Raw genomic sequence first — 14,640 nt, forward strand, 5'->3', positions numbered from 1 at the left:
AAAGAGTATAGGAAAGGCTACTAGTCAAAAAGCACCCTCGCCAACATTTCACTGATTTAACAATTAGATTTCATCGTCACTCTTATATTGCACCCACGGCCTCAACTTGCAGAGTGCATTCTGTACAAACTACGAATCTTTGGATTCGGTCCAGGTACCTTGACCTTGTACCACGCGCAATCTATATTTATTTTTATTAGTATTTATGCCACTCGATTTCATGAAGGAACATACGGCCGCAATCTCTTGCGGATTCATCAACAGGCCGGTTTTTTAAGTGAGTAGGTTGCTAGCCCACCGCACAACTCCAAACCAGGAGGAGAAACCTTAGCCGTCCCTAATTTTGCAGTGGAAGACTAGAGGGAAGGCAGCTAGTCATCACCACCCACCGCCAACTCTTGGGCTACTCTTTTACCAACGAATAGTGGGATTGACCGTCACATTATAACGCCCCTACGGCTGAAAGGGCGAGCATGTTTGGCGCGACCGGGATGCGAACCCGCGACCCTCGGATTACGAGTCTCACGTCTAACGCGCTCGGCCATGCCGGGCGCAATCTATATAATTGTTACAAATAATTCAAAGAACGTACTATATTTATTATACTTAGTGCCGAGGAGTCCTTTTGTACAACACCAAAGACCAAGAGATCGATTAGAATACTATTAGTATAATAGTAATTGAGATGTTATTTATACAAGTAATAAAAAACAACATTTAGTAAATGTAAAATTATGTCAGAATGGCAATGCCAACAATAATGCAAATAAGAATATAGGAGTGATACAGCTATACACAGATCATTCCAACATTACTTTCAATACTGAAATTTAGTGTTACAATGTAAAATGCGTGAATACGAAATATTAACGAGATCTGTCAATTCGACCGACCACGTAGCGATAGTTTGTAATAGTCTGTAATAATCAAAACATATTTTGACTCAATCTAGTTTTCCTTGGACGAAAGTCTTGCGCTTTTAATGCGTTACATTGATAGCTACCTTGGCATGACAATGATATTAAGATATTGAACAAACTGCATATCAACAATCAGAAATATATTACTTCTAAATGCAATAGTATTAAAGACATTTTACAGTATAACATTAATATTGAAAGTCATGTAAAAACGACTTCCGTATAGCTGTATCATCCCTCTATTTGCATTCTCTTCAGCAAGGCCACCCTGCCTTCATTTTATGTTACAAAATAATTTAATTACTTGTTTTGCGACTTTTTTCTCTTAATTGAAATTTAATGTGTTACATGAATGGTTGTAATTGAATTTGCTATATTAGCCAGATGGTTAAGGCACTCGTCTCGTAATCCGAGGGTCGGGGGTTCGAATCCCTATCATACCAAACATGCTCGCTCTTTCAGCCGTGGGGGCGTTATAATGTGACGGTAAATCCCACTATTCGTTAGTAAAAGAGTAGCCGAGGAGTTGGCGGTGGGTGGTGATGACTAGCTGTCTTCCCTCTAGCCTCACACTGCTAAATTAGGGACGGCTAGCGCAGATAGCCCTCGAGTAGCTTTGCGCGAAATTCAAAATAACAAACAAACCGTGAATATCTGTATTATGCATTCTGAGAATCTTGACCATCCCTACACATAGAGTCAACCGACACTGTAGTTATATTGTAACTGTTATAGTTTAAACTGGGGAAAACTTTTCCAACATTATAAAGTACTTCTTACAAACTATAATCTTAAACCTAAATTGTTTTGTTGTTAAGTGCAAAGCTACAGAGTGGATAGCTGTGCTGTGCCCACACAAGGGGTATCGAAACATAATTTTTAACGTCGTAAGCCTTCCAATATACCAACCTTCAATATGTTTTAGAAAATATCATTGTACAGATTTTTAGTGTGCATTTCTCACCAGTTATTCTTCTCGTGTATGTTCAGTACTTAATTTTTAATAGCATATATAATAATGTAAATATATGGTTGTGTCGGACTGATTAGTCTTCTACAGAAGGTGTCCGACTTATTGGCGATAATTCGACAATGAACGAACAACAAACGCTCCACTTTCTTTTAAAATAAGACACATATTCGAAACAAGTTAAATGTATATACAAGATTCTTTATATTCTGGAGATAATAAGTTTAATGTAATGTAAACATTATATAGTTTTCTTGCTCTCAAGAGTCCACTTAGGCCAATTCAGTTGCTTTAGGATGTAGTTGACAAGTTGAACTATTTTTATCGCACTATTATCTTTATTTCACTGACGCTGCTGTGCGAATTAGCGCAGTTGTATCCTGAACTTTCAATAATAGTTTGCCTTTTGTCAAAGTCTAAACAGGCTGGTTCAGTTACTTTAGAACACCCTTTCACAAGACAAATTATTCTATTCATCTCTTTCAAACTATTAACCTCACTCCAACATATGAACCGTTATGTCATTCACTCCTACGGAGGTTAATTTTACTTTTTCTGATTTTTTCTGACTAATCTCCTCTTTCACGTCACTTTCACTCTGTTTCTGCTGGTCTAGTCACAAGTATTTATACGACTATCACTTAGGCCTGGCCTGGTACGGCCAGATAGTTAGGGCGCTCGGCTCGTAATCTGAGGGTCGCAGGTTTGAATCCCCTTCAACCGTGTGGGCGTTGTTATCTTACAATCAATTCCACTATTCGTTAGTAAAAAAATAGTCCAAGAGTTGGTAGTGATGACTACTTCCTTATAGTCTTACACTGCCTAATTAGAAATGGCTAGCACAGATAGCCGTCGTATAGCTTTTCGCAAAATTAAAAAACAAACACATAGGCCTTTAAAAAAAAAAAACACAATCTTCATTTCCTCGACATCAATAAATTAGAAACACATAATATATAAATAAATAATAATACCCGTACTAAACAATTTTTTCATATCTAATAGTGTAAAAAGATTGTTTTACTACATGTAAAAACAAACGCTATACTATATAATAATTACTACCATCTAAAGTAATTTAATCTGTTGTTCAGGTTACGAGGTGGATCTGCAAACAGACTACGTTCTTTTATTAGTGAAATCTAAAAGTTTTAAAAACGTTCTTTACGCAAATTATATTATTCTGGACATAGAAAACCTTTTAATTTCTCTTTGTTAGAAAGATAGAATTGGCTTCAACTCCAAATTCTAAGGTTACAAGTCCTAGTAAGCGACAGTAAGGGGTGGAAGAAAAGTGGAGACATTTCGGCAAAATTCAGAACTAAATGAAAACCTTTTAAAATTGCTTTCAAGACTGAAAGTGTAAAACCTCTTTCCATAAAATTAAAAAACAGTTGTGATAATTCTGTGGACGAGCAGTAATTATTATCGCACGGTAATGAAACTCTTTCTTATATATATGATACTGGTAAAGCATTTTTATTACGCGATGTGCAACCCTCAACTTCGCGGAATTTTACTCCTGTGTGCATGTAGATTTGCAATAGGGTTCACAATCTTGTCGTTTCTCTTTTTCCTGTCACAGAGAACTTTATATTTCTCCATTTAAATGAACAAAAAAATTGGGCAGATGAATTTGGTAATGGAGCAAAACAAAAGTGAAGAGATGACACGTAGATTTGACGTTTACGGAGTTACAAAACGACGGGTAGTGTCAGAAATATTTCTCTATTATCTGTTTTTCAAATATCCACCGAGTACTCAAGCGAAAAACTTATTTGTGGCCAAAAAATTGAGAAAAAAATTCTCGAAGCGGTGCTATTTGTTTACAAACACGCAGTGTGCAGATATGATGTCATGAAAACGTCACACGCGGATCTAATTGTTTTTCACGCATTACAGAGTTACAAAGCGATGATTGTTTTTTTGAATTTCGCACAAAGCTACTCGAGGGCTATCTGTGCTAGCCGTCCCTAATTTAGCAGTGTAAGACAAGAGGGAAAGCAGCTAGTTATCACCACCCACTGCTAACTCTTGGGCTACTCTTTTACCAACGAATAGCGGGATTGACCGTCATATTATAACGCTCCCACGGCTGAAAGGGCGAACATGTTTAGCGCGACGGGGATGCGAACCCGCAACCCTCGGATTACTAGTCGCACGCCTTAACACGCTTGGCTATGCCGGGCCAGAGAAAGCGATGAATAGTGTCATTATCATTAATTAGTACGTTGCTAACTAATAGCTGAGTAAACGTTTTTTGTCTTTAGAGAAAAAGAGTTCAGAGATTACTAAACAAGGGTGCAAATCGTCTGTAGCCAACATGCACTGTCATCCATATAAATTGCTGGCACCCCAAGTGAGCACTGGCGCCACATGTAATCGGCTGGTGTTTGTAATTCATCACGACTTTATGAGGAAATGGGAAAAGATATGACACTGTTTAATTTCATTAAGTGGCTTAAAATATTGAAATTTAGTCTCTTTTTGTGGTCATTTTTGATATATCAAAAGGATGAATATAATAACAGGTGTTTAATTTTTTGTCATCAGGTTAGGTTTCTTGTTTCAGTAAGACTGTTGTTATTCAGGTTTGTTTTGTTTTTTTAATATTAATTACATTCTTAAAGTCCTGTGTTATCACACAGTGAAACCAAACGTCTGTATGAACTTAACTGTAAATTTATTAAGCTGTAGATAAAATTTATAAAGACAGTCAAAAGCATAAGCAAGGTCAACTGAATACATTTTGAGACAAACCAACATAAATAAAGAACTCTAATAATAGTTGTTCACGAAGCTGACAAGTTCCAAAAATAAAGATCCCTCTCGTTAGATACAACCTTAGTCATGTTGGCGGCAGCACCAGCTTTCAATAACATTAACAAGGTCAACCGACTACTCGGGGTTTCATGCTTGTGAGTTAAAAATAAAATATTTTAATTTAAGGGTTATTTTCTCTCTCTTTCGCAATCGTCCCATAAATCTTCTCGTTGCTATCGGACGATGCTATCTAGTTATTCTTTTGCCTAGAGCCTTTGTAATAGACTACAAACAAATTTCATTTGCATTTCTGTTTATTCTACATCAGATATTGTTGCTGTTTTTGAATCAAGCATAAAGCTATATAATGGGTTATTTGTGCTGTGCCCACCACGGATATCGAAACCCAATCTGTAACGTTATAAGTCCACAGACACATAACTGTGCCAATGGGGAGCGAGAGGTTGAAAAGGGTAATTAAAAATAGAAAATAAAGTGAACAAGGCTTATTTGACCAAGGAAAGCGAGGTCATGCGGGCAAATGCAGTCATTACGGTTAGGATACCGGGCTCATCTTAGAGCCATGAAAGCTCTCGGGTTCTCAGTTAAATTCTAAACATTTTCCTGTGAGTAAGTTTCCTAATTTTGATGCATTTTTACTGGAACAGATTGAAAAGCGAGAGGTCACACCCGCCACACTTCTAACGCCACTGTACATAATTTCGAATTGCAATTGTCGCCCAGAGACAACACCTTATATCCCTGCAGGAAGTTGGCTCAACATTTCCTTCCTAAGGCGAGTCCACCATGAAAAGCCATGGCCTAAGTACAATATTTCTGCTTAAGAAATTAAAATTATAATACTCTGAAACCCATCACCCTGACGGAAGTTAAGTGCTATCCATATGATATCGTTTCAAAGAAAGTGTGTCTACCTTTACTTACCACTTAGAAAATGTTTGTAAACGTAATTTCTTAGAAATTACTTTATTCCGAACTGATTTCTGTATCTATATATTAACTAATCATTTCTTGAGAAAAAATTTAAAGAAGAAACACTTATCATTGTCACGGGTTATTTAGTTTTCATTTATTTGTACGTCCCACTGTTTATTATATTTAGTTTGTTTGTTTGTTTTGGAATTTCGCACAAAGCTACTCGAGGGCTGTCTGTGCTAGCCGTCCCTAATTTAGCAGTGTAAGACTAGAGGGAAGGCAGCTAGTCATCACTACCCACCGCCAACTCTTGGGCTACTCTTTTACCAACGAATAGTGGGCTTGACCGTCACATTATAACGCCCCCACGGCTGGGAGGGCGAGCATGTTTGTCGCGACTCGGGCGCGAACCCGCGACCCTCAGATTACGAAGCGCACGCCTTAACGCGCTAGGCCATGCTAGGCCTATTATATTTAGTAATAACAGTCTTTAATTGCACAAGTTTTCTACCTGGATGTCAGAAGTTCACCTCTTCGAAAATGCAAGTCATCATACACGATAAATAAGACTTAAATTAATGATTCATTTTCGTTATAACGTACTTCAGATTAAAATAAGTTTCATTACGACTGAAGAGCTTATGTCTTAAAAACTGTATAAAATCTATATATAGACCAATGGAATCAATACAAAACTCAATAGTACAATGGAATCAATACAAAACTCAATAGTACAATGGAATCAATACAAAACTCAATAGTACAATGGAATCAATACAAAACTCAATAGACCAATGGAATCAATACAAAACTCAATAGTACAATGGAATCAATACAAAACTCAATAGTACAATGGAATCAATACAAAACTCAATAGTATATATGCAAAAACGGCTCGTTTGGGTTGAGAAAATATTTTACATAGAAGAGCGAACAACGTTTCGACCTTCTTCGGTCATCCAAGCTGTTTTTGCATATATATTTCTCTTCAAGTGGGTTTTCTCGACATCACTGAAAACCCAATAGTACTTTGGTATTTATGGTAGGGTTTAACATTTTCAAATTTTGTGTAAAGCCGTTCGAAACATAACCGCACCTGAAGTAGAAGTTAATTAGAAATCATAGGGACAAGCATATTTGTTAAAGGAATTTGAACTCGCAAATCGAGCGCCCTAACCATCAGGCCTTTATGGAAGTCTAGTCTTGTTTCATTGTATTGTATTTGCAGAGAAGACATTACGAACAGTTTGAATATGGTTGACTATATATATATATATATATATATATACATACACGTATATTCTTGTTTACTTACACTTTTAACATGTTAAAATAACCATGAAAGATATACCTGTTCGCAAACATAGTTAATTCTGAGCTTTAACTCATTTCACAGTTTCAGATACATGCGAAAAATTACATTTACAACACTGTTCAACAGATAACCCTCACAATACTCAACTCAAGACCTGCATTAACCCTTGAACAGTGGCAATGTTGTAGGTAGCATCATCAGTTGATGATGGCCGCCGTTTGAGGGTAAAATTCCCATACTTTTTAAGTGCTGAAACTTAGTCTTAGTGATATGCCAATACAGATTAGTTGTGGTAATGCTTATTTAGATTTCATTAGTTCATGTTTGACATTGACACTAACTCATAGGTTGGAAAGAGAATGTATCTTTATACACTTCCAGAATAAATACACAATTATTTAACAGCTGTGTTGACTCAGCTTGTTTGTTTTGTGTGTGTGTTTTTTTTATTAATTCGCCTCCCCTTCTCACTACAACAAAGTTATGTAGTCGTGGTACATGACGTAGACGGATCTACGCATAGGTGACTTGCATTGTACAGTGGCGAACTCCGGTTTAACATTAGGCTTAAGGCCTAGTTATGTGGATGTATGCCAAATATTGCTTTAACTATCGTATAAATATATCGACAGAGCAAATCATCTCATTTGGGCATAAAAAAATATTTGCCACGAAACCATTCATTCAGCTTGCATAGCGGAAACTGGTTACACACTTTGTTGCGTTGCATTGAACAGTGTTTAAAAAGTAGGGGAAAAGATGTTACACATATATTTCATAAATAATCACAAATTTGATTGTTTTACATTTCGTTCAAAGCTCCTCAGGACCTATCTGCGTTAGCCGTCTCTAATTGGAAAGTAATAAACTAGACGGAAGGAAACTAGACAACAACACTTACACGCGAAGCCTCTTAATCAAGGGGTAATGGGGCTGACGGTCACGTTATAAGGTGCCCATGACAGAAAGAACGAGCACTTCCGACAACGAGAAATGAATTTGCGAAACGATGATTGCGAATCAAGCTCTCTGAACACCAGGTCCCTACAAAAACGAATAATTCTCATACATTTAATGCAACGCTCTGATATAATTGCATCTTATAATTTGTGCCCGCTATTCAGTCCTTGAATTAACGCCTTCTAATTTCTTTTACACACATTTTACCGAACTATCTATATTACAACTTATTTGCTAGGCTGTGGTTTTATTGGTTACGTAATTTTAATTAACATACGAGTCATGGGGCAAAGAATTACTTTACCTTGTTTGTTTTTATCAGATCTTTACGCACTGTTATAAAAGCTAATGTGTTTGTGCGTGTAAATACAATATGATAAAAATATCATAACACATGGCCAGGTGGTTAAGGCACTCGATTCGTAATCTGAGGGTCGCGGGTTCGAATCTCCGTCACACCAAACATGCTCGCCCTTTCAGCCGGGGGGCGTTATAATGTGACGGCCAATTGCACTATTCGTTGGTAAAACTGTCGTGGGTGGTGATGACCAGCTGCGTTCCTTCTACTCTTACACTGCTAAATTAGGAACGGCTAGCGCAGATAGCCCTCGTGTAGCTTTGCGCGAAATTCAAAACTAAACAATCATGAAACACTATTTCATTGCTGGACAGTCCTGGATTTCCCAGTAGGCATAATAAGAACGTGAGCACCAGCAACGCACGAGGAAAAAAAGAGAGAATGTTTTTTTTAAAAGAATTTGATATTTCAAAGATAGCATGGAAGTAGTCATCATGGGTAAAATCAAAACTTTGTTAGACTTACTTACACTGCAGTAAGTATTCTTCTCCTATTTTGTCCCCACCCGGGGGTACAACGGTATGTCTGTGGACTTGCACAGCTAAAAATCAGGTTTCGATACCAGTGGTTGGCAGAGCACAGATAGCCCACTGTGTAGTTTTGTGCTAAATTCAAACAAACAATTCTCCCATTTTTATTCTCTTTATAATACTTATCTTCGCCTAAATCCGGTCTGCATTGCCCAATATAAAATTCATGAAGTTGTTTTGATTTTATATTACATATATATCGTAATATTTCAGTGCTTAGGGCCTAAAAACATCTTAATCTGGCTCTGCTGCTAGCAACTGATTTCTAGTCCAATTACTGAGAATGTTTTAAATTATTTAGTTACGTTGCACTTATAACGCGATACTTGGTCACTTAGATCTACTTAAAATAAAAAATCATTTGTTAGTTTATAATTTTGAATCTTTAACATAAAATTACGTATAAAATCTCAGTGGATTCAATCATAAGTTGGTCATTTTTATACCTCACAATACAAACAATATTTAAATTTTATGTTGATAAATATTAAACACACGTAAAAGAAATAAAAAAAATTGCAAATACAATTATAGTTTTTTAAAAATTACAACACTACATACATCAGTTATTAAAAACTGAACATTTGAGCACCGAAAGTTTTGTCGCTGAAAAGCGAAAAATTATACGTAATTTTTAGAAAGAGACTTCGAATAGCGCAGGTTTATTTATCGTATCGTGCAATGAATGGAAGATATAATTAATATTTTGGAGATAACGGTCATTTATGAGAAACGTAGCAAATAACAGACGTTTAATGGAGTTACCGCTTCGTTTATTTTGTCTTTCATTCTTCTAAAATTAACGGAGTTGCTAGCCTCTCAAACGAAGTTACAAATTTTAGAACTATTTTACGTCTCACGAGGTAATTTAAATCCATTTACTCACATGTTTACTAATAATCATCGGTGTTCAAATAAAAAGTTTTGTTCCTTTAGAAGTTAACTATTTGACGAAATAATAGCGAATTACAAGAGCTACAGACTAAATTAAAATTATATATATAAGCACAAGCTATAATTACTATAAAAACAAAGTTAGATCCGCCCTGTATCTTTCGTGTTTCAATTGTATACATATTTATTTAGTTGTGTTTCAATTGTATACATATTATTTATTTAGTTTTCAAGAAGTGTTTTAAATATTAACCAATACGAAATTAGGCTTAGATTAGTAGAAAAATGTTTGATCAGTTTTTCAATAAAACATTTAATAATTTTGTGTTTCAAAGAGCAAATGTATTCCGTAATTTCTAACATAGAGAATTTTGCGTCCTAGTTTCTTTTCAAACGTAAATACGTTAATCTGGCTCGTTTCTTTAGTTTGACATATTTTCTTCTTTAATAAAATTTAATTTGATATTAAAAGACGCAACATCGGTAATAAGCATATAAACAAACTTCGCTAATTATAACATATTAGAAGAAAATTAAAATATCAATCGTTAGCGACCCCAACCGACCCATTAGCCCAGTGGTAAGTTTGGGAAATTTTAACTCTAAAGATACAAATCAGGGTTCGATACCCTTAGTGAGCACAGTGAAGATACCCCATTGTCCAGCTTTGTGCTTAAAGACATCAAATCAGTCAATATAGTCCCGATATATATATATATGTTATACATAGCGTGCTGCCGTTTTCATCCGATGGAATTTATTTATGGAGAAAAATAATTAAAAAAAGAAATGGAGCTAACAATGTACACCTAATACAGCAAGTAATTTTGTAAATTATTTACTTCTCCATTTTCCTTTCTGGAGGTAGCTAACTGAGTAAATCTGAGAGTCACAAAAAATAGTCCGGAGACTTAAAAAGAAAAGTACAAAAAACGACTTCTTGAAACATATAAAGCAGTGCTTCAATCAATAATACACGTAAAGATGGTTAAATAATAAGACGTCAACACACCATTTGTAGTTGTACTGGAAATTACAGCTGTATTTCACAGTATCGAACGAAAACATGCGTTACATTTGATTTAATTTGTATTAATAATGATTCAAATCAAGTTCGTATGCAATACGAAATTTTTGTCAACCACTCAGTTTCCTTTAACGATTTTTTTTAAATCATCCTTGCACAGTAGCTATGTCTTATATCTTACATATTTCTCAGCTGTCCTTGTTTTATAAAATGACGTACGTAACAACTACGTAATATCGTCATCAAAAAGATGGGAATAGCCCTGACATTGTTACTTAACTTTATTTACCAACCTGTTTGTCATGTTATAACTTGTGCGTTAGAATATAAACTGAAATAATAGGTAGTCTCGCGATTCACTAATAGGTTGTTTGAAAACTAAACCAACATTATATAGAAGCCATTCACATATAAAACAAAAACTGTTTTGTACACTAGACTTCACTTATAGCATAATCTAATTAAACATATAAAATGATTTTATAGAAATAATTCAGCTTATTAAAATTACCAAATCTGCCGATATAACTAGCTCACCTTTTACTATAAACAACTTGGGTGAAGACGAAGAAGACAAAGAGAAGTGGAAATGTCTTCCGCCATTTAACTTCCTCCATAGTTTGTAGGTCTGGTCGTATTGTTTTAGTACCTCGCGATATTAAGTACTTCCAAGTGAAACAATTGACACACGATACCACAATATATAGTGGATTTGGTATCACGTGACTTTCACATGACGAAAGGCAAGTGGGCTGGGTGGACTTGCGCGTGCTGTCAATTCGGTTTGCAATCTCTTGGTTCTAGTATAAAGTTCTAGGAAACTGGTCCTCGGTATATGTGGGAATACCCGCTGACCTCTTTCAACACAGCCAGCAGATCAACAACACACTCGTAACTTTTCTCCTTGACCCTCCTCATTGTATTGTTTATGTCATAACTTCACTATGCAAATTCACATTTCATGTTAATCGTGTGGTTTCAGCTACCTCTTAAAACGTAAAATCTTTTTATCTCCATTTAACCCACAGCGATATCTCTCCTTTAAAAAAAAAACACAAACGTTTCTTGATTTACTACGTTCGGAAAACAGCTGTAAACATAACAATTACGAGACAGTTTTTGTTGTTGTCGTTTCGTTTTTATACGGACCAAAACGTGATAAACATAGTTAGGTTGTGCTACTACTGCTAAGGACACACACGCAATATGGAGTTTACAGAGAACATAATATAATGACTACAAATAGAGCAGACTCACAGACGTACTCACTCCACATAAACATTTGAAACAATAAAACGTATGTACAAAGACATTAATATCACAGTGTAAATGTGAGTTCCACTTTAACTAACTTTCAATGTTGGAATAAAGATCAACAGTTATGTATATAGAAGGGTTTGTTTTGAATTAAGCACACAGCTATACAATGGGCTATCTGTGCTCTGCCCACCACGGGTATCGATACCCGATTTCTAGATATGTGAGTCCACAGACCTACTGCTTTGCCACTGGGGAGAATGGGGAAGGATGTATTTTTAGTTATATTTTCTTACTCTTCCAGTTATGGATTTGCCAGATGAAACATGTCTTCACATACAGAATGTGTACACACGTTCTGAGCATACGAACATTCTGTATGATAAGTGAGGCTCCAACCCCACTACTTTCATTACAAACAACACGTTTTAAGGAATTAATTAAAAGTTATGTCTGTATGTTTTGTGCATTTGATACATATACCCCCTCCTTCAAATTTTTCTGTAGGTCTCAACCCGGGACGTTCATTGTCTGGTATATCGAGTTTGGTAATCAGTAAGGAACAAACAAATAACTTTAGTGTTAGCAAAGTTAACAAAGCTTTATAAAGTAACGTTATCGTAAAATGTGAAGACGTAAAAAATGTATTAATTTATAGAAGTTTCCTTAGTTTAGTGCCCCGTTGGGACATCGGTAAGTCTACAGATTTACAACGTTAAAATCAGGGGCTCGAATCCCCTCGGTGGGCACAGCAGATAGCCTGATGTGGCTTTCCTATAAAAAATGCACACAAACACATACTCCTTGGTTTAAATAAATACGTCTCTTCAAGTGACACAACGGTATGTCTGCGGACTCATACCGCTAGAAACCGGGTTTCGATACCCGTGATGAGCAAAACTGTTTAAAAAAATCGTGTAAGGCTATATATCAGTTTAAAAAGAATAATACCTGAGTAAGTTTATATTAACTCTTTTAACTTTAATATGTTAGTCACTGATTAACTAAATATTTTTCTCCTTTTTGAGGACCCTCTTCCGGGCCGTGGACTCTAGAGAAATGTCTCCAGTCTCCCTGCCCTCTCTCTATAAATATAGTAAAAATGTTATCTTTATTCAAATAAGCCGTCCGCTAGTACAGCGGTGAGTCTAGTCTACGGATTTACAACGCTAAAATCAGGGGTTCGATTCTCCTCGGTGGGCACAGCAGATAGCGCGATGTAGATTTGCAAAAAGAAAACACAAACACAAATTATTCAGGTAAAAGCTACAGTACAACCAGTACACAAAAATGACGTCACGTATATTCAGTAAACAAAACTGACCATAATTAAGCTGTCCCACACTTTAATGACATCGTGTAAACATTATCTGAAACTTTTCACCACCATAAAACTTTGTTTCATATGTTTTTTTCTTTTTTGTCCTAAATTTATGACAAAATGAGGTATCGTTATTTATATGCAAAAACGGCTCGTTTGGGTTGAGAAAATATTTTACATAGAAGAGTGAACCTTTGTGAACCTGACGATGACCGAAGAAGGTCGAAACGTTGTTCGCTCTTCTATGTAAAATATTTTCTCGACCCAAACGAGCCGTTTTTGCATATAAATTTCTCAACAAGTGGGTTTCTCGACATCACTGAGGTATCGTTATGTTTATAACACGCAACATTCAGGCCTCTAACACTAAAATACTTTGTCACATCACTGTAACTTTGCCTTTGTAATGTGTTTGCTTTGTCTATCGTTAGGCACATAGCTGCACAATAGGCTATTTCCTCTGCGCCCAACACAGGTATCAAAACCGATTTATAACGTTATAAGTTCGCATACTTTCAGCTGTATTACTGGGGGTAGGGGTGGCTATTGTAAGGTCTGTGATTTTGTGTGTAGACTGAAGGTCAGGTATTCATCACCGACTGTCGATCTGCGGATATATACACATGTATAAACAATTAAAATAAAGAAACCTCCATATAGGTGGCGTCTATAAAATTATCAAGTTACACTCACAACTGATGGTACTGGAAAAAAAAAGAAAAAGTGAGATTTGGAGAGCTGTGAGAAAGTTAAAATAAATTATGTATATCAGGGTTATACAATAGCATATGACAAAAATACGATAATAAGTTGTGATATTTTAATTCACCCATAGAATTTTTGTTTTCCATTTAACGATCGTAGCCCGTTGAATTACACAATCATTACAAACAACTTTCACATTTATGTTTATTTATTATGTTATTTATGACATAATATATCTTTCTTACCGCTAGGGTTTCATTGAAAAGATGTGTTTGTTTGTTTGTTTTGGAATTTCGCACAAAGCTACTCGAGGGCTATCTGTGCTAGCCGTCCCTAATTTAGCAGTGTAAGACTAGAGGGAAGGCAGCTAGTCATCACCACCCACCGCCAACTCTTGGGCTACTCTTTTACCAACGAAAAGTGGGATTGACTGTCACATTATAACGCCCCCACGGCTGGGAGGACGAGCATGTTTGGCGCGACTCGGGCGCGAACCCGCGACCCTCAGATTACGAAGCGCACGCCTTAACGCGCTAGGCCATGCCAGGCCGAAAAGATATGAATCTATACTTCTAACTTATCAATTTACACGATAAAAAATGTATACTAAAAACATTATTATGATATTTTAAAACACCTTCTGTAGTTGAGTAAAAACCGTGACTTTGTCAATTACAGTCAAAT

At 36.0% G+C, this 14,640-nt stretch overlaps 1 protein-coding gene across 3 annotated transcripts in view; it reads right to left on the reverse strand.

Annotated features, from left to right (window-relative positions):
• LOC143231787 (murinoglobulin-2-like) overlaps positions 1-11,888 on the reverse strand; it is a 51,593-nt gene extending 39,705 nt beyond the window's left edge. For all 3 annotated transcript variants that reach the window (XM_076466438.1, XM_076466437.1, XM_076466435.1), the window contains exon 1: positions 11,211-11,888. In XM_076466438.1, coding sequence (XP_076322553.1) covers positions 11,211-11,290 — 80 coding nt within the window. In that variant the 5' untranslated portion in view covers positions 11,291-11,888. The remainder of the gene's footprint in view (positions 1-11,210) is intronic.
• Positions 11,889-14,640: the final 2,752 nt, after the last annotated feature.

Source organism: Tachypleus tridentatus, chromosome 11, assembly GCF_004210375.1.
Source record: "Tachypleus tridentatus isolate NWPU-2018 chromosome 11, ASM421037v1, whole genome shotgun sequence".
NCBI classification, from domain to species: Eukaryota; Metazoa; Arthropoda; class Merostomata; order Xiphosura; family Limulidae; genus Tachypleus; species Tachypleus tridentatus.